This window comes from Lissotriton vulgaris, chromosome 8, assembly GCF_964263255.1.
Source record: "Lissotriton vulgaris chromosome 8, aLisVul1.2, whole genome shotgun sequence".
Lineage (NCBI taxonomy): Eukaryota > Metazoa > Chordata > Amphibia > Caudata > Salamandridae > Lissotriton > Lissotriton vulgaris.
The window spans coordinates 1512921478-1512943028 of record NC_141696.1 but is presented as its reverse complement, the minus strand read 5'-3'; the positions used below and the strand labels follow the sequence as shown (position 1 = coordinate 1512943028).

Below are 21551 nucleotides of genomic sequence, written 5' to 3'. Positions count from 1 at the left end.
GCATTGCACCTACTGTTAAAGGCCAATCTTCCTCCTTGACTCAGTGGTTAAAATTGTAGGACGTATTCTCTTGCAGAGACTATCCACTTGGGCGGAGGAGCATAAGATCCTGTCGGATGTCCAGTTTGGATTTTGGTCGGGATGTTCAACCGTTGCTCAGTGTCTCAATTTATCTATGTTACTGAGCAAATATACAGTTGCCCACCCCGGCACTGTCTACCTTGCCTTCATGTACTTGTTCTCTGCATTTGACTGTGTCAACAGGGTTAAATTGTGGCAGTCCATGAGGGCAATGGGGGTGGATAACAGTATTGTTAACATTCTAGAGGATTTGCACAAGTCAACCAAGGCTAACGTCAGGTTTTCTCAGGATCTTCAGGTCACTAGGTACCTGGAGACAAAGAGGGGAGAACAGCAAGGTTGCATCCTGGCCCCATTCTTGTTTAATCTCTACATGAGCGATTTGGATATTGCTTTAAGAGCCTCCGGGGTAGACTACCCGTGTGTAGGGCGGCGTGGCATCCCCGTCTTGCTTTATGCGGATGATACCGTCCTTATATGTAGAACTGCGCTAGGTGTGCAATCTCTGTTAAAGGCATTTTTTTAATTTATGATGGATCGGGACTTGGAAATAAATAATTCTAAATCTTATATAATGCAAGTAGGGTAACAACCCAAAAAAGTTTTCAATTTAGTGTTGGCCCTGCTAAGATCCCCGCACTGTTTTTGACTATTTAGGGGCTCTCTTTGATGATCATTTAAAATGGGGTCCATTAATCTTGAGGAAAAGGGGGGACCTGGCCCGGGCAAATGCAGCAATTTTAAATTTTGCCTCAAAAATAGGGAAGAAACTAATTGGAGCCATGTTGAAAGTGTATCAAGCCAAAAGCATGGTAATAGCTTGCTATGGATGTGAAATTTGGGGACACATTGCTGTGGATTCCCTTCAGGTGGATAAGAACGACTTTTTGAAGCACCTACTGTGTGTTCCGCACGGAATATCTAACCTAGCGACCCTTGAGGAATTGGGGTCTCCTACCTAAGTGATGTCCTGGTCCTGCACCCTCTTATGTTTTGGTTGAAATGCTGGCTGAATAAGGAGTTAACTCTTAACCACTTAATCTTAAGAGAGTGTATGTCCCTCGATAATGCACCCCAAATTCCTTGGCTTAATTACATTAAAAGTAGCCGTGAAGGGGTAGGTCGCGCTGATTTATTCTGTAAGACTGAATCCATTGTTAAGAAAGATGTGGAACTAATCAGGGTAGCCTTCTTAACCTCAAGGAAAATGGCCAGGCAGAAGCAGGAGAAATGTCGAAACCAAGTGTTCGTATGTTTTTAATGCTCAAAACAACTCTGACAACGGAACCTTATCTTATGGGGTTTTTATCAACACATGAGAGGTTCTTATTAACTAGGTTTCGGATTAACATGTTTCACCTCCTGTTAGCTGGGCCTATTGGATGCAGTTGAGCTAGCTCCCTGTGGACAGTCTCCACCGGATCAGCTGCATTTTATGTTTTTTTATGTGAGTTTTATGAAAACCCTCGAAGGCATTTCCTGGTTCCCATTTTAAAAAGAATGAATTGTATTCAGGCCTCCATGCCCTTATGTATCTTCAACTGTTGAAAGAGGATTGTATTCTTTTCATAGAGGTTTTTTTTTTAAATCTACTACGAAATCCAGGGCCTGTATGGATGTTTAGATAATACATGATCTAAGTAGGATCTATTAGTTTTGAAGGCTTATCTTGCACGATGAAGTAAATATAATAGGAAGATATGTTCTCCTGGCACATTGCACTGTATGGTTATTGACTAATTTGGGAGGCTGGGTACTGGGTTCTATTTATAAATTGTGTATGGGGTTTTACTTTTTAAATCATGTTTTAACATATTACTGTTTTTATGTACATGTTGACATGGTGACACGCTGTTCTGCCCGCTTTGATTGAAATCACTACCTGCACTGCGCCCAAAGGAGAATCCAACAACAATCTTTCCCCCGGGCTGTCGAGACCCACCACCGCCAGCCTCCCGCCGCCCTGCTGTTTCCTGACACCTGACAGCGGGGCCGCCGAGCGGAGTGAGGCGAGGGGCTGCCTACAACTCCCGGCAGCCCTCGAGGTCTCCAGCCCCACCCTCATCACGCCGCGCCAGGAGGCGCATAAAGGTCCTCACTGCTGCAGCGAGCGGTGACACGCTGTTCTGCCCGCTTTGATTGAAATCACTACCTGCACTGCGCCCAAAGGAGAATCCAACAACAATCTTTCCCCCGGGCTGTCGAGACCCACCACCGCCAGCCTCCCGCCGCCCTGCTGTTTCCTGACACCTGACAGCGGGGCCGCAGAGCGGAGTGAGGCGAGGGGCTGCCTACAACTCCCGGCAGCCCTCGAGGTCTCCAGCCCCACCCTCATCACGCCGCGCCAGGAGGCGCATAAAGGTCCTCACTGCTGCAGCGAGCGGTGACACGCTGTTCTGCCCGCTTTGATTGAAATCACTACCTGCACTGCGCCCAAAGGAGAATCCAACAACAATCTTTCCCCCGGGCTGTCGAGACCCACCACCGCCAGCCTCCCGCCGCCCTGCTGTTTCCTGACACCTGACAGCGGGGCCGCCGAGCGGAGTGAGGCGAGGGGCTGCCTACAACTCCCGGCAGCCCTCGAGGTCTCCAGCCCCACCCTCATCACGCCGCGCCAGGAGGCGCATAAAGGTCCTCACTGTTCCCACTCGTGGGACGCGAGCGGGGCGCTGGGCGAAGCCTGGGCCAAGGGTGGGCCAAGGGTGGGCCCGTCCTAGCCCGTCACAGACCGGAGAAGACTGGGCTGGGCCCACCCCCCTAACAACTATCAAAAGGTAAAGACCCAAGAAAGGAACTGTAAGTAGCCCAGCGAGGGATTACATACCACCTACGTTTATAACCTTGAGTAAACCATAATCGGTCACCCGACTGGTCTAAACACACATAATGTCTACAAGGGGCTCTAGGAGCAAAACACTTAAAAACATGGCGAGCGCTGTAGGCCCCATTGATCAATTCATCACTAAAGTGAACCAAACTATCGATCAAACTGTAATGTTGATTGATCGACGAGCTTCCTACGAACTAGACCAAGCAAGACGCTTGTCAATGGGCATGCTGGCACAGGCACGAACCCCAAACGTCTTACCACAAAATACCACCATGTTGGAAACACATGCGGACATAAATGCAATACCGAATTCTGTCGATCTATCAGTATCTTCACAATTGTCAGGCTCACAATTGACCCAGGGTCTCGAGCAGACCCCCGATATTTTTGCAAGTCCGCAGCCATCACTAAATGAACTCACACAGAGCGAAATAAGAGGGATCAGGGAAGGAGCGATCCCTAAACTCCCGCATCATAAAGAAACATACCCAAAAAACCCTACAAACACAGTAGCTACAAATTCAGATTTTGACTCACTTTTTAAACCTTGTGACTCGAATAAAGACCAAAGTCAAAATAATATCAAATCTATTTTAGTTACTGAAGTTAACAGCAATACTAACTCTGACGTACTCATAATCGAAGATCACAACGACAGAGCTAACCCCAAGCAGACCCATCAAGAAAACTTGGTTCCATCTTCAGTAAGAAACGTTAATAATGCTAAGACACAATTTTCCCTGCTAAAAAAAATAGCCGAAATAGTCAAATACCAACTACAACCCATTCAAAAAAGCCTAGAAATCATAGAGAAGCAAGTAGCGATATTAATTGCTACTTCAAAAATAACTCCAAATTCAAGAATTAAAGACCTCTCAAACTCGTCTGGACCCAAAGCCACAGCTGGTAATGTAAAGTCCACTAACAAATCAAAACAATCAGTTAACATCATGGCTACAACAAATATTCCAACCACAAAATTAGGAGAGCCAGTGAAAAAATCAAATAACCCAACTCCTTCATCAAAAACTAAGACCCCACAAGAACCCCTCAAAACAGCTCCAGGACCACAAAATCAACCGTCAGTAAATGTTCCTCCAGTAAATGTCCCTTCAGCAAAAGCTCCCCCAGCAAATACCCCCTCCATGCCGCTTGCACCAAATACCCCCCAGTACGATCAGACACAGAGGCATATTAATAAACCAGAACGGTAAAAAAAAAGATGGCCTAAACCAGTAAACCTCCCACCGGAAGCAGCACCTTTTGTAGTCATCCTAACAGGGGTCCCAGAACTAAGTAACGACACAGATGAACCAACTTGGTCCTTACTAAACAAAACTCGCTACTGGCTGAATATTAACAGACCCAATCAGCCTAATAATATCACCAGAATTACTACGGTGAGAAGGGCCTCATGGATAGGCTATCAACCAAAAACAATACCCGGTGACTGTATAATAGTTAATTTTGAAAATCCACGTGCTGTGGACTACATATGTTCATGGGACTCACCGGGAAATAACGGAGGAATAAACGTAAAACGCCTATCCTTTTTCTATCCTCGACAAGGCCACCGTTTTGAGGACCCTAACTGGCCCTCAAATTGGTCCTGGAACCAGTCCGATCACGGACAGAGAAGCTGGAACCAGTCAAGTCAAGTCAAGTCAGAGAATTTATATAGCGCACTACATACCCAGAGGGTCCCAAGGCGCTTAGAGGGGAGAGGAGGATTATTTGTCAAATATCCACGTTTTAAGTTGCTTTCTGAATGCTAGGTGGTTCTGGGTAAGGCGAAGGTAAGCGGGGAGTGAGTTCCAAGTTTTAGCGGCCAGGTATGAGAAGGATCTGCCTCCCATGGTGGTCTTGTTGATGCGAGGTACAGTGGCGAGGGCTAGGCTGGAAGAACGTAGTTGGCGGGACGGGGTGTAGAAGGACAGTCGTGAGTTGAGGCATTCTGGTCCGATGTCGTAGAGTGATTTGTGTGCGTGGGTTAGCAGTCGGAAAGTGATCCTCTTATTGACGGGTAGCCAGTGGAGGTCTTTAAGGTGACCGGAGATGTGTTCGTTGCGTGGGATGTCTAATATGATCCTGGCTGAGGCGTTTTGGATTCGTTGGAGTTTCTTCTGGAGTTTCGCGGTAGTGCCTGCGTAGAGTGTGTTTCCGTAGTCCAGTCGGCTCGTGACCAGAGCATGGGTGACCGTTTTCCTTGTTTCGGTGGGGATCCAGCGAAATGTTTTTCTCAGCATGCGAAGAATGTTGAAGCAGGAAGAGGATACGGCGCTGACTTGTTTATTCATTGAGAGTGAGGAGTCCAGGATGATGCCCAAGTTTCGTGCGTGGTCTGTCGGGGTGGGTGCCTTTCCGAGGGCTTCCGGCCACCATGAGTCGTCCCATGCAGAGGGGGAAGTACCTAGGATGAGGACTTCTGTTTTGTCTGAGTTCAGTTTCAGACGGCTTTGTTTCATCCATTCGGCAACTTCTTTCATTCCTTCGTGTAGGTTAGTTTTGGCGGTGCTGGGGTCATTGGTGAGAGAGAGGATAAGTTGAGTGTCATCCGCATAAGAGATGATGTTGAGGTTGTGTTGGTGGGCGATGGTCGCGAGGGGGCTCATGTATACGTTGAAGAGGGTGGGGCTGAGTGAGGAACCTTGAGGTACTCCACAGATGACTTCGGTGGCTTCGGACTTGAATGGTGGGAGGCGGACTTTCTGAGTTCTTCCTGTGAGGAATGAGGTGATCCATTCAAGTGCTTTTCCTTGGATTCCGATGTTATTGAGGCGTTGTAAAAGGGTGCTGTGGCAGACTGTGTCGAATGCTGCCGAGAGGTCGAGGAGGATGAGGGCGACTGTGTCTCCATTGTCCAGTAAAGTTCGAATGTCGTCTGTTGCTGCGATGAGGGCGGTCTCAGTGCTGTGTTTTGCTCGGAAGCCAGATTGTGAGGAGTCGAGGGATTTGTTGGCTTCGAGGAAGGCGGCGAGCTGGTTGTTGACAGCTTTCTCGATGACTTTGGCCGGGAATGGAAGGAGCGAGATGGGGCGGTAATTTTTGAGTTCGGTGGGGTCCGCTGTGGGTTTCTTCAGGAGGGCGGTGAGTTCGGCGTGTTTCCAGTCTTCCGGGAAGGTGGCGGAGTTGAGGGAGCTGTTGATGACGTCTCGGAGGTGCGGTGCTATGATGGAGTCTGCTTTGTTGAAGATGTGGTGAGGACATGGGTCTGTGGGGGATCCTGAGTGGATGGAGTTCATCAGGCGGATTGTGTCCTCAGTGGAGATTGGGTTCCAGTCGTTAAGGGTGTTCACGGGGGGAGAATGTTCAGCAGATGGTTGGGTGGGTTGGTCTCCGGGATGGTTGTCGAAGCTGTTGTGGATGTCTGCAATCTTGTTGTGGAAGAAAGAGGCTAGGGAGTCGCAGAGGGCTTGAGAGGGGGTGATGTCGTTGGAGTTGGCCGAGGGATTGGCAAATTCCTTGACGATGTTGAAAAGTTCCTTGCTGTTGTGGGCGTTGTTGTCTAGTCGATCCTTGAATGCTGTGTTCTTGGCCTTTCGGATTAGTTGGTGGTGAGTGCGGGTGGCGTTTTTGAAGGCGTCCTTGGTGTTAGTAGTTGGGTCTTTTTTCCAGGCCTTTTCGAGGGAGCGGCAGAGTTTCTTGGACTTCTTAAGGTCATCATTAAACCATGAGGCCTTTTTGTTGGCAGGTTTGTTTTGACGTTTCTTCAGTGGTGCTAAGGTGTCGGCGGTGTTGGATAACCATAGGGTGAGGTTGGCGGCGGCTTCGTTTGCGTTAGAAGAGTGGGCTGGGGTGTTTAGAAGGAGCGATGCGGAGATCTGGTCCGTGGTGATTTTGTTCCAGTTTCTTTGCAGAGTTGGTTGGAGGTGGTTGGTGGGTTTTGGTTTGTTGTAGGTGAAGTGAACGCAGCTGTGGTCAGTCCAGAGGAGCTCCGTGGTGTGGCTGAAGGAGACATGGTTGCTGGAGGTGAAGATGGGGTCGAGTGTGTGACCTGCGATGTGGGTGGGGGATGTGACCAGTTGGTTAAGTCCGAGGTTGGCGAGATTGTCCAAGAGGGTGGTGGTGTTGCGGTCGTTGATCTTTTCAAGGTGAAAATTAAGGTCTCCCAGAAGGATGTAGTCTTTGGAGGGGAGCGCGTGTGGAGTGATGAAGTCCGTGATGTCTTCGCTGAATTTTGCGCGGGGACCTGGTGGTCTATAGAGGAGGGTGCCTCTGAGTGTGGTCTTGGGGTCGATGTGGATCTGGAAGTGAAGGTGTTCTGAGTTGGTGAGATTGGCGTCAGAGTTGGTTGAGATGCGGATTGACTTCTTATGGACGATAGCGATTCCTCCTCCTGTGCCGGTACGGTCCTTGCGTATGATTTTATAATCTTCTGGGATGGCAATGGTGATGTCTGGGGCGGAAGAGGCGTTCATCCAAGTTTCTGTTAGGAAGGCGACGTCCGGAGAGATGGTGTCTAGTAGATTCCATAGTTCAATGGCGTGTCTGTGGACTGATCGGGTGTTGAGAAGGATGCAATGTAGGTGGTTGGGGTCAGGGGTCTGTGTTGTGGTCGTAGCGGATACGTTGTCGGTGCCGATGAATTTGCAGGAGTAGCAGGAGAAAGGCCCATGGGTGTGTCCAGGAGCGGCTTGGACGCAGTTGGGGACGCGACCGGGGTTAAGGGCTAGGAGGGTGGCGGCATCGTAGGTAATGCGGGGGGGCTGGGCAGCGCGTGGGGCAGGGGCTCTGGCGCTGGGCGCGGTCCAGGCGCGGACGGGCGTAGACGGGCTTACCTTTGGCGCACCTTCGGCGCGGGTTGGGCGCGATCGCTGCGCTCGAACGCTGCGCGTAGGTCCTACTGACATAAGTAGGGGGGTGTAGGGGGGCGGAGCGAGGGAGGGGCCGCAGGGAGGTGTGATCGGGGTGGATGGGCGGGCTGGCAGGCACAACAACAAAATGGCTCCTAGCCAAAACAATAACACGCCGAGGTCGGCACAATCAGCTGAAATATATCTGGGAAGTGGGCGAAGGTGCAGCTGTTGAAAGTCAGGCAGTACCCACAAAGTCAGTAGCGCTGCGGTCAAATCCCTATTTAAACACGCGCTACAGCAAATTCCAGCGCTACAGCAAATTCCAGCGCTATAGGCAGATTAAAATGAAATTAGCGCTATGTACTAATAATATGCAAAAAGGTGGCGGCAATTGCAATTAAAATCGTAACGATACCAGGGTTCAGGGACACCGATGTTCGGGGAGCGGCCAACACTGAGCAAGTCAGGCAGGTCACAGAGGAGGCTCGGGCGGGTCAGCACTCTTCACTCAGTGAGAGGGAGGGGCCGCAGGGAGGTGTGATCGGGGTGGATGGGCGGGCTGGCAGGCACAACAACAAAATGGCTCCTAGCCAAAACAATAACACGCCGAGGTCAAACTGGGGCCATGGAAACAACCAAAGGGGTTGGTACCAGGGAGAATGGGGGCACGATTATAAAGATCGGGGTGACTGGAATAACTATGGCAGGAGGGTACAGCAATTTCCTTACAGGGAACCATGGAGTGGAATACCAACTTTCAACAGCTACAGCTACTTAGAGATGGTCGAAGGACCACCACCACAGAACCATACTGTGACCCCTCTGTCTAATAATAGAGTTTCCCCAAACAACTCTGCTACCCACCCTAAGAGCAAGTCATCTAATAAAGCTCACTTTGTAACAAAAACTTGGCCACATGAACCCTCAGCAATGACAAAAACCCCAAATACGGCAAATCAGACTCAAGAGTGTCAACGCCTTCTCAAGGCTCATATCAGACCGTTGACTCCGTTAAAAAACGCCCCAAATGCGCAGGTATATGCTCCAAACTTGAATTTTGAATTACCTCTTATCCAACCTGAAGAAATCACAGTTCAGTTAACGCCACCTGTCGTTATCAGTAAAAATCTCGACAAGAGCATGTTATTTTGGAATGTGGCGGGGCTAGCGACTAAACACTCCGAAAAAAGGTTTCTAGAATTGGTGGATTCGAACGATATAATTTGTCTCCAGGAGACATGGCTTAACGACCCAATCCATCTTGTGGGATATAGAACATACTTCTCCCAAGCAATAAAATCAAATTCAGGGAGAAGCAAAGGAGGCCTAACAGTATACATTTCCAACCTTTGGCCGTGTCGTGAAATAACTCCTGTACTACTCCATCAGAATGATCAGATTATCAACATCCTAGGAATCAATCAAGAGGTTTATACCATTATAAACTTCTACAACAATATGAGCCCAATGGACCTGTCCAAGGCCCTAAACGAAATTTCCGATGAGACTAACGATCTTAAAACAAAATACGCCAAACTCTCACATACAATAATCTGGGGAGGAGACTTCAACCTTCATATATGCAACAAAAGTGACACCTCTACCTGTGGGATCACAGACGAACAAGGAAATCCTTTAACTCACTTCACCCACACTGTTGAAGGCACCAACATGCAGGCCATTATGTCCGAATTAGATATAGGGTTCGCGAACATGTTAAAGACGCCCACAACCCATTTTTCTCCAACATTTCATGGAAGAGGTTTTGAAACCCTAATAGACTATATCCTAGTATCCATCAACAAAGCCACACGTATAAAGTCCTTTGAAGTGGACAACAACGCACTCAGCGATCATTTTCCACTCAGATTGAAGTATCAAGAACCCGATCATCGAAAGAATACAGACAAGGCTTATCCTGGCATTCTCCACCAGGAAGCATTAATACTGGACAGATTAAACGGTTATACCCTCAAATGGGGTAAATTAGACCAGGAAACCACCAATGCGAGAATAATTAAAATATGTAGAAACGAAATCGACAAGTGCCTAGACCCCTCTACAACCCCAACAGAGATCATGACTAACTACAACGTAATAGTGAAAACCATAAGAAACGAATTAACCAAGCCCAACAAACAAAATAAGACTTTAAGAAAAGGATGGTTTAATACGAAATGCACAAAAGCCTATTCCGATTTAAAGAGGGCCCTATCAAAAAAAGAAAGAAATAGAGAAGAAGTAATTATATTTAGGAAGGTTTATATGCAGGCAATCAAACAAAGAAAAAAGGAGATACAAGCAAATCTCTGGACCCAACTACTAAAAAGCAGTACTTTAAAAGACAGCGCAGCTTTTTGGGAGACAGTTAAAAGCCCTTTTTTAACAGGAAACAATGTTGGCCCTTCCTTGGATGTCGCCATAAACGCAGAGGATTGGGTGCAACATTTCTCAGGGGTTTTCAGAGAGGTCAAACCTATAGACTCAATTTCCCCGGACCCTCTCCCATCGGTGAAATATCCAATAGCAATACATTTTACAATTAATGAAACGATGAAAGCCATAAAGACCGCCAAAACTGGCAAAGCACCAGGACCAGATTCTGTTCCCATGGATCTCTACAAATTCCTACCCGACCTTTGGTCTCCCCTTCTAACCAAAGTATTAAACGCAGCAAAGGACACTGATCTCCCCGACTCTTGGTCAACATTGATACTCGTCCCCTTTTTTAAGAAGGGCAACAGAGAAAGTCCCTCCTACTACCGCCCCATTTCCCTCCTGGACTCGGTCGGAAAGATGGCAGGGCGCATACTCCTTGATCGACTCCAGGAGTGGTCAAAAGAACATGGGGTACTTTCAGACTTACAATACGGGTTTAGGGCAGGACTGAGTACAGTGGATCAAGTCCTAAATCTAACACTATTGGCCGGAAAATACGTAACCGCAAAAAAATCCTGCCTACATATGGTTTATGTCGACCTCACAGCAGCGTTCGACTGTGTGGAACACTCAAAACTCTGGTCAATAATGCTGCAAATGGGGATCGAATCACCAATAGTCGACTTTCTGCGCAAATTATACACCGGAGCCACGGGAAAGGTCAGATTTGGGACAGCAGGACAATTAACTAACAGTTTTCCAATACAGAAGGGGGTCAGACAGGGGTGCGTGCTGGCCCCTTTCTTATTTACGCTCTATACTAATGGTCTTGAGGCTGCAATGTTAAAGGGTGTAAAAGATCTCCCAGAAGCCGGTCGTCGGCAGATTCCAGCATTATTATATGCCGACGACGCAGTAATTCTCGCTCGAACTCCAGTCCAGCTTCAACGGGCTCTAAACAACTATTGCACTTTTATGACCAGTTTAAATTTAAAAGTCAACATAAAGAAAACTTACGTGATGCATGCCGGTACCAAGGGGAAAAAAGTGAAGAAAATCTATGTGGACAACCTTCCCCTTGAAAGAACCAATACGTACCCCTATCTTGGCATCACCATTGACGAGGCGTTTAATTGGAAAGAAGCAATTAATTCCCGAAAGCTGTCCCTTATAAGAACAGTTGGCGCTTTAAAAGCTTTTTCTCTTCGTCTTGGTAAAAGACCTCCGACCGAGATGATCAAAATATATAATGCAAAATGCATTAGTACAGCCACCTTTGGAGCAGGAGTCTGGGGAACGGCAAACGTAGAACAATTACAAATAGTTGAAAACTCCTTTTTAAAATTTTTATTGGCTGTTCCAAAAAGTACAACCACATTTGGATGTCACCTCGAACTTGGGGTGGATCATATTTCTGACATTATCAAGATCCAGCCAATCATGTTATGGCGCAGAATATGGGCAACGGACAAGTGCCAGCTTACAAGAATAATAATTCAGGACTGCATGAAATTAGACAACATGATAAAGATAAAATCGATGGTATACGTAAAATCCTTTCTCACAGATTTTTTGATGACCCACTGTCAGTAACTGACATATCGAAGAAAGAACTAAAAACACTCTGTCTGTCGCATTTATCTCAACTACGGATGTTGAGTGAAATAGGAAAGCCATCAGTCCAACAATGTCTACTAATACAGTTGGTTCCAACCATCCAACCGTACTTGCAGTATGACTTATCACAATATGAAAAACTTCTTCTTACTCGTTTCAGGTTTAATTTATATCATTATATGGTTTTATTTCCTAACCAGAATGTTTGGACACATAATACTTCAGCGTGTCCCTGTGACCCAATGTCCCCACAGTCTACAATTCATGTCCTTTTTTTCTGCAAATTTTACACGCCATTACGCAGGAGGTGGATAATACCACTATTAAAAGTTTTGAAAATTCGCAGATGTCGCCCTGCCTATTTGGCGTTGCAATTCCTGGAAAATAATTTAATGACAAAATCTGTGGCACAGTATTTAAAATTATGTATTAGGCACCGTACGAACTTATAAAACATGACTGAGCATCCTGTTTAAAATGGATTTCTAAAAAATGCTTTTAAGGCACTGCTTGATACAGAATGAATAAGAGTTTTAATATTTATTGTGTTCTTATGTACTTTTATGGCTTTCACAAAATGGAAATCGAATAAAGATGATTTGATTTGATTTGATGTACATGCAATTTTTGTAACTTTTATGGTTATCCGACGTGAAACCGAATAAAGTTTATTTGATTTGATTTGAACCCCAGAAGTAATCTCTGAAGTCTTTTCCATCCCTGAGACTTCCAACAGGTGGCAAGCTCTATTTCAAGCTCTCAAACTCAAACTCTAACAGCAGGATAATGAAAGCACAGTCCAGTCCTTTCCCTGACTAAGATAGAAGCAACCACTGCAGGTCAACCCAACAGCACACAGCAAAGAGGCAGTACTCCTCCTTCAGCTTTCCCGATTCTTTTTCCTGGCAGGTTCCTTGGTTCAGCAGTAATCTAAAATACTGGGGTAAGGGCCCCACTATTTATACAGCAAATTCCTTAGTTCATTTGGTGCAGAGAGGCTCTGTAATCAGCCAAACCCAGTTCTGTCCTCTCTGGTGCAGCTGCCCGGAAGGAGGTGGAGGCAGCATTGTCCAAGGCAGACAGGGCCTATTTAGGTGCTAGTGAAAACTCCTCCTGCTACTCTGAATGCAGCCCAGGTCTATTCAGACCAGCCCGACCCATTCATAAAAGGTAGGACACGCATCAACCACCCTCTCCCCAGTGGCCATCTGAGAGAACACACATCCCCAGCCATTGTCACCCCAAAGCCAGACAATCAATACACAAACCAGCTGATGCACACTGTATGGCTAAGCAAGAAAATAACTACTTTCTAAAAGTGGTATTTTTCAACACAGAATGTAAAAATGATCCTTACTAAAAGATTAATCTTTACATTCTGAGTTCAGGCATACTAAACTCTATTTTGCTATCTTGTACCCATGGGCAATTATACTTTTGAAATGTTATAAGTTAACTCCCCATACTATTCTATGGGACAGATAGCCTTTCAATAGTGAAAAACAAAATTGGCAGTGTTTCACTAGCAGGACATGCTGCACACATCAGGGCATGTCCTACCTTTCACATGCCCTGCACCCTGCACACAGGGGTACCTTGGGCCTACCTTAGGGGTGTCTTACATGTGTGAAAAGGGAAGGTTAGGGCCTGGCAAGTGGGTGCACTTGCCAGGTCGACATGGCAGTAACAAACTTCACACAAACACAGCAGTGGCCGGTCTGAGTTACATTTACAGGCTGCTAATGTGGGTGGCACAATCCATGCTGCAAGCCCATTAGCAGCATGCGATTTACAGGCCCTGGGCACACACAGTGCACTGTACTAGAAACTTAGCAGTAAATCAATTATGCCAATCATGAAATCACCAATCCATCATAACTATTTACAGGGAAAGCAAATGCACTTTAGCACTGATCAGCAGAGGTAAAGTGCCCAGAGTTCTAGGACCAACAAAGACAGGTCCAAAACAGGAGGGCAAAAAGCAAAAAGTCAGGGGATAAACTTGCTGGAAAGCCAGGCTGCATGCAATAATTAGGCCAATATATAAGAAGGACGATGCCTCACAGCCAAAAAATGATCACCTAATTAGTTCTCCAAAGTATTGTTAGACTTAATGAAGTCTTTGGTAGAACAAAACAATATAATTCCAATAGAGCAAAGAGGCTTTAAGGAAGGCCATTCAACAATGGATCACTGTCTTAGTGTATGGGCAGTGGCAAAGAAGGTAACTGTGTTGCGAAGTATTATTGTGATGCTTTGCTGATTTCTGGGCCACCTTTGACTTGGTCGATCGTAAATTACTGTGGAATATACCAAGGCGGCTTGGTGTCAAAAATGCGTTGCTTTCACTTAATCAGGAATCTAGGACTGGGCCTGTGTGATCTGAGATACCATTTGGACCTTATTGAAGAGTATACAGATAAAAAATGGCCTATGGCGGGCTGTGTTCTGGCTCCCCTATTGTTCTCTTTATTCTTGTGCGATATACCAAATACTCTATGAAAAACGGGCAGCCTATGGCTCAAAATGGGCAGGATCCACATCCCTTGCCTACTATATGCAGATGATCTGGTGATAGTGGATATGACGGAATTCGGGTCTGCAAAGGAAACTGGATATTTTCCATGATTATTGCTCAAGGAAAAATCTTATGGTTCATTTGAATAAGACCAAAATAAAGGTGCTGGACAGACGAAAGGGGGCTTTTAATTGGCACTTGGAAGGGGATATAGTTGATGTTGTTGACAAATATAAATATCTGTGGGTATTTGGTTTGATACCAAGTTAAACTGGAGAGACCACATAGTCATTCAAATCAACTGCACTATCCTCTGTATGGTGCCTAAAACAGTTTGGGTGAAAGTATGGGAGGGCCATCCCTATGCCCAATATTGTCAGCCTTTAATACAGTGGTTTGCCACAATTAGAATATGGGGTGAAAGTGTTAAGCTTGGGTGGTAGATTGGATTGGAATCTTGAGAAGAGGAAATGTGTGAAACAGCTTCTTGCACTACCATCATCGACCATGATCCATGCCATAAATGCAGAATGCCAACTTACAGCCTGGAGTTATCACGGGGCAGCAAGTTAGGCTGAATTTTTGGCAGAGATTGAATAGCAAGGGTAATCCTAAAATATTACACCTCTGTAAAATTGAACTAGTGAAAAGAGAACTGAACTGGGCCTGCCAAGTTAGACGCGTGCTAGGGAAGTTTAGAGTTAAATTGTTATTAGTGCCAGATCAGCGGAAGATAGGGCAACCAATCCCCAGGCAGGAGCTACAAGCGATTTTAAGCAAAAGCACAAGTGATGAAGACCTGCTCTATCTGGGGAGCAAACCGTCCACCTAATCTGTGGTTAAAGGCTGCAGCAATGATGATGTGTTCCCTTATATCAAGGCTCTGCCAAGCCCCAAGCTTAGGAATTCTGTGCTAAATTTAGGGTTGGGCATAACCTATGTTACGCAGATTCAAGATAAAGCAGCAATGAGAGATGAGCAGGGCTTGTGTACATATGGACTGAAAGCAAAATGTAGGGGGCTACATATTTTATAGGATTGTCTGTGGTTCCTAGATGAGCTGAAAGAGTTTTTAAAGATATTGTGCAAAAAGGATCCACACGCACATCAGTTTAGCAGAGTATCAAAAGTAAGTAATTAAAACAACTCAAAATTTGAGTTCTAGATCAGGGAACAGTTAAAGGGTTTGTTACTGAAATCTTAAAAACCAAGCATTACACTATAAATGCCATGAAAGCTCAAAATGCAAAGGTAATACAGAGCAGTCAAAAATCAGAAACAATACTAAGTTTCAAATGAGCAACAAAATCATAAAGAATTTAGACAGCATCCCTGATAGATTGTGAAAACCTGCAACAACTATCTGTCTCCCCAACAGAATCTAGGGGTTCTTATAGACAATTCTTGCATTGGAAAGTAGCTAAAAGCCCAGATTCAGGAGGACATGATCCAATGTAACAAGTCTCTGGTAAAGCAGAATCATTCAGGGCCGGCATGGGCACGCAAACCGGCCTTGGCAATAGAGTCTCAGGCCGGCTGCAGGGGGTGGATTGGGGTTGTGGGGAGGCATGTGCGCTTGGAAAACACTGCAAATGCTTTTATTACATTGGACCGATATTGTTGCTATGCTGCAAAACCAGTCCCCGGTAACAAAAACAGCCCCCAGGGGGTCCAAAACCGAGTCCCACCCCGGCAGCCCACCGGGGAAAAGCCCGGTGCCCGCTACAGCCAGTCCAGCCCTGATACCATTGTATGTTACCACTATCCCACTTTAAAGAAAACATCCTGTTTTTCTGCGTTGCTGTCATTCGGCAATGTTTTGAGCAACATTAAACAAAGGCAATTCATGAACATGCAACTCTGAACTGAGCTACAGAAACACAGCAAGAGACCTAGAATCTTGCAACCTATCTAGTACACTGAAACTGTCATTAAACCTTTGTATTATCCACATCAACTTGTGTTCCCTTCTGCAAACCTGTGAGACGAGAAGATGTGCAGGGGAACCTGATGGGAGGGGTGGATGCAGGATTGGAAAACAGACAGAAACAGCATCTATTTTATCCAAAGTGGTGTTTTTACTAAAACGTAGCCTAACTAAATCATGTCAATAAATACACATTTCCAAACCTCATATTAAAGTTTTTCAAGTGCATTCACCCTAATTCAGTATTTGAGTATTGAATTCAACATAAAAATTATTAATACTCAATATTGTCTTCTCTAAAGCTCTAACGCAGGCAGTCGAGTGCTCAGATTTAAACACAGCATCTGCTGTAGAACAGTCTACCATGGGAACTGGGACACCAGTGTTGTCCTTAACAGCAGAAGATTGTTGATTTTATGTGAGAATGAGTTCTATATTTTGGGGGGGCTCGAGCTGTCATTGATTAGCTGATCTTAAAGGTCTCATAGGGACACTCCAGTTTACTCTTCAGACCCTATTAGGTCGGGTTGGGCATTCAGCTAAGGAATGCATAAAACTTGCAACTTTAAAAAAAGTATTTAGTTCTGTACTAGCACTTAATACAACTTCATTTTTCCTGCTGTAACGTGAAGTTACTAGGAGAATATGCTCTGCAGGCATAGAGTATCACTGTACCCTGATGCAAGAGTCCTTCATGTCGAAGTGCAAGGCAGATCCTTTCCTACAAGGCACTCAAGAGCTTATTTATGAGCCCTTGCGTCACTTTTGCGCCGCTGGTGGTCACTTTTTGTGACGCACCAGTAGGGTAAAAAATGCGCCATGTTGCGTAATATTTGCAAAGTGCCTCATCTAGGTAGATGCGTCACTTTGTAAACCCCTGGGCCACATTACACCTGTGCCAGATTTAATGAATGCAGGGTGGGCGTTCTGACGCTAGTAAACCTCGTAGAAGTGACGCCGTGAAATCTTTGAGATTTCGTTGCGTCACTTCTAGGACCAAATGCATCAATATCTTACTCCTGCCTCACAGCAGGCGTAAGACTGGCGCAGGCACATTTGAAATGGGACTTGCCCATGTGAAATGACCCATTGATTGAGTTGCGTCACTTTCGTGACACACTCCAGAAATGCGTCATTTTTGTGCCTACAGATACTCAGAAATACTCACGTATCTGTAACTCCTTGCGACACGATGCGTCATACTGTAAATATCCAGCATGTCGCAAGGAGGGCGTAATGAAAAGTGACACATCACTGTTTTCACGCAGCGATGCATCACTTTTCATAAATGAGTCCCTCAACCCGCTATATTTGTGTTTCTGTCCCTCACCATTGGTACTACCTAAGTCCCACGGAATTACCTGCTCTCCCCTTATCCTGGAGGAACCTTTTTAGCCATGCTCTATTTGTGACTGATTGAGATGGAAACTTTGATTCATATCTTCAACTGAACGTGCGTCTCCTCTTTTTTATTCTTACAGGTCAAGCCTGAATTAGAAGAGAAGATGGGGGCAAACTTTGGGATCTTTAGAGCCGTAGCCTACATCGGTCAAGTTGTTGCAGGAGCGAAATATATTGTGAAGGTAAAGTTAGAGAAAGATACAGATGAATCTACTGGAAGGAGAGTGTCCACATCAGATTCCAGGATAATCAGTGTCTGTGTGAATGATTTTTATTTAGATTCACTCTATGTAAATGTAACTCCTCTCAACATCCAGAAACCCCAGCATGGCTCTTGTGGACCATTGTCTAACAGCCCTGGAAAGATGCTCATGTCACATCCCTCCTTCTCCCCTGAATTGCCTAAAATGTATCTACTTACATCAGCAGGTGCACCTAAACAGAAAGCTGGTGTTCTGACTTCACATGTACCTGCTGGATCAGTCCCAAGCCAGGGAGAGGGACTCTATTTAAACCAAAAAGGGAATGGAGCACTCAAATACTGTAAAGTAAAAAGAAAGGTTTCCCTTTAGGTAATTCTTTCACGTCAAAATCAATCACATCACACCTATTCGCTCATCTCAGGCACTCTTCTTGAACCAATCAAAAGTTGTGAAACACTTACAAGGTGCCAATCTCTTGTGACATTATGGGGTCCGCACAGAAATGTTTCTCTTTGTTGAGCTATTGCGGCTTTCTTTTCAAACTGCATATATTACTCTTTTATGAGAACGAATAAATATAAACAAAAGTAAGAAAGGATAAAAGCTGTACCTGGTACCCCATAGTCTTTCCAGACAAATGCTTCCCTGAAGGTGGCATATAAAACAACAGTGGTCCTTAATATACGGTAGTTACACAAAATATACAATTATAGACAACAGTCTGTACTATAAGGAACAATGTATTTGTTGCTTAAATATCCTTGTGTCACCTTACATTGATTAAATTAGTATCCGGCTGGACACATGCTTCCTTATAGAACAGGCTGTTGTCTATAATTGTATATTTTGTGTAACCGTATATTAAGGACCACTGTTGCTTTATATACTATACCCCAGGTCCTTGATTACCTTAAGGGTTCCCTTGTTTTTTTAAAACTCCCTGCAGGTGGCATCACAACTTCAGCAACTGAAGCTATATGCATTCTCCAAGTCACATTTGGTTTGTGCATCCACATAAGAAACAGCATTGGAAATGCAATCGGTCTCGCATTTGTTTGAGTTAGCGCTATTGGTATTGTAAATTGCATTTCTTTTTATTTATCTGTTATGGAGTGTACATATGTGGTGTGTAGTGGAATTATGTAGGTTGGATTGGATTATTTAGTTGTGTAATTGTGTGACATGGAATTGTGTGGAGTGGATTTGTGGAGTGGATTTATGTTGCATGATATGATGTGGATTTATGTGGATATTTATTATGTGGTATTGAGTGTAGTGGAATATTATGGAGTGGGATAGTGTGTTCAAGAGTGAAATTTGGTGGAATGGTAATTTGTGTTGTGGAGTAGTCTCTAGTGAAGTTTAATTATGTGGTGTGTTGTTGAATTTTGTGGCATGATGTGGAATTGTGTGGTGTGGATTGGATTTTATGTGGTGTGTTATGTAATTGTAATGTTGAGTTGTATGATGTGGTTCGGTGTCGAATTCTGTGCTGTGGATTGGAAATGTGTGAAGTTTAATTGTGTGGTGTGGATCTGTGTGGATAGCTTTGCGGGTGTGAAACTGTGTGGAAAGGTTTGCACTGACGGTTACAAAAGAGAATAAATAGGTAGGATCTAAGCTCGAGATCTATGGGCCCGATTCACAGAATGAATTTAAGACTCAATCCTAAACTTACTACTATTTTGCCATTCACAGAATGCACTTACTACTTTTGGCATTCACAGAATGAACTTACTACTTTTGGCGTTCACAGAATGAACGTACTACTTTTGGTATTCACAGAAGTTAGGATTTTGTCTTAAGTTTGTCTTAAGACAAACTTAAGACAAACTTAAGACAGACTTAAGGCAGACTTAAGACAAAATCCTAACTTCTGTGAATACGTAAAGTAGTAAATTCATTCTGTGAATGCCAAAAGTAGTAATTGCATTCTGTGAATACCAAAATAGTAGTAAGTTTAGGATTGAGTCTTAAGTTCATTCTGCGAATCGGGCCCTCAGTCTTTTGGTGTAAAAAAAGAGTTAGAGCTCTTGCTGTTGTAAATGTAAATGTTTCTTACCGATGTGTTATGGATTGGAGTGGAATTATGTGGGTTGAATTGGAATTGTTAGTTGTAGCATTGTGTGGTTTGGAGTGGATTTAAGTGGTTGAATTATGTGGTTGGTATATAGTTGCATTATATAGATAGTAATTATGTGTTTTGAGTATATTTGGGGATTATGTGGAGTGGGATTTTGTGTAATGGAGTGTAAATATCTGGAATGGTGTTTTGTTTTGTGGAGGGTTATGTAGTGGAGTTTAATTATCTGGTTTGCTGTTGAATTTTGTGTTGTGATGTTGAATTATGTGTTGTAAATTGAATATATGTGGTGTGTAGTGGAATTGTGTTCTGGAGTAGAATAGAATGGTTTTGTGTTGAATTATGTGGTGTGGAATGGATTTGTGTTGAGCTGAATAGTGTTGCATGGAAAAGTGTGGTGTTGAGTGAATTTATGTTGTGTGGGCCAGTTGGATGACATGGACACTTGTTGCTCACACACCATGATTATACATATGGTGTATAATCATAGTGCCAGAGGCTGGGCTTTGGTGTGACAACCTAATGCATTCTGGGTATGGTAGTGATGGCTTACTCATACCATAGGTTTGTAAGTTATGAGCTCAGCCCCTATTGCAGCTAGTAAGCAAAGCTGGCAAGACAGCCTTTCGGACGTAATCAGGTGTTCAACTAATACAAGTGTGCTCCCCTAAGTACTGTCCCTTAGACCCTGAGACTCGATCGGCACCCCCTGTGAGATGCAACAATTTAGGTATATGCTATGGCTCTGCCAGATGACATCATTGTGGTAAATAAAATGTGCTGACGGGGTGATAATCCCCACTCTTACATATATTTACGTTGTATCTGAGAGATCGACCGCAATAATTATGCAAAACGACAACTTTCAATTTCCCAATAAGAGATTTCCACTGGAAAGTCTGTTATTATTGGTTGGCAGCAAAAGTGGGAGAGAGATAAACATGATCAGGACTTGAATCATAGAATACTGAAACCTCAACAGCACAGCAGTTTCAATGGCTAGATTCAGATTGTTCCAAACTGGCTCCAGTGGTGAACCAAAAGAAAACAAAAACACCCCCTGCATTCCGGTATGGATCCACCCGCCCGCGCGATCAGCAGCTTCACATGTGTTTGTCTGCTCGTGACTTCACGACTCAGACTGCACATAAAATGGAGCACTTTCCTCCTCTCCTTCCCCTGCCACGACAAATGTTTGGGCTGGGGGGGGGGCACAAGAGATTGTAGCAGAGGTACCGTTCAGGAACCGATGTTGCGCCACACAGTCTGAGTGAAGTGAATTCCGTTGAACGGTGATAACGATACAGGGCATGTAGGCAACAATAAAAGTGCAGAGAGTTCATCTAGGCTTGTTTTTGCATTACTTTGATGACCTTTCCTCAATAAACCAAAGTGCCAGCCTGCAAAGAACAGCAATAGTGTAGGTGGTCTTAAAAACAAACAAGGACGGGGTTGTGGTGATCGTGGCCACGGGGCAAGGGTTGCACTAGGCCGCAGGCTTGGGCCGGGCTAAATAATCACACAAGCACACACTGTTACTATTCTGGACAAAAGACCCCGAGCGGTCTTGCGCCCCTTTATTTATACCCTCGGGCGAGCCCGCCCTCAGGATGCATGGGTGCATGACTGCATGAGTGAACGGGCCGGGTGGCTCAGTTATTACATCCCTCCAATCTTTTAGATACAGTGATTCTTTTTAGGGAACCGCTCAGATCT

The 21551-nt window shown here is 44.9% G+C and overlaps 1 protein-coding gene across 1 annotated transcript in view; it reads left to right on the top strand.

The window, feature by feature from the left end:
* The window catches only part of LOC147699055 (cystatin-A-like), a 54996-nt gene that overhangs the window by 22717 nt on the left and 10728 nt on the right, over window positions 1-21551 (top strand). The window contains exon 2 of the mRNA XM_086933550.1: window positions 17630-17731. Coding sequence (XP_086789676.1) covers window positions 17630-17731 — 102 coding nt within the window. The remainder of the gene's footprint in view (window positions 1-17629; window positions 17732-21551) is intronic.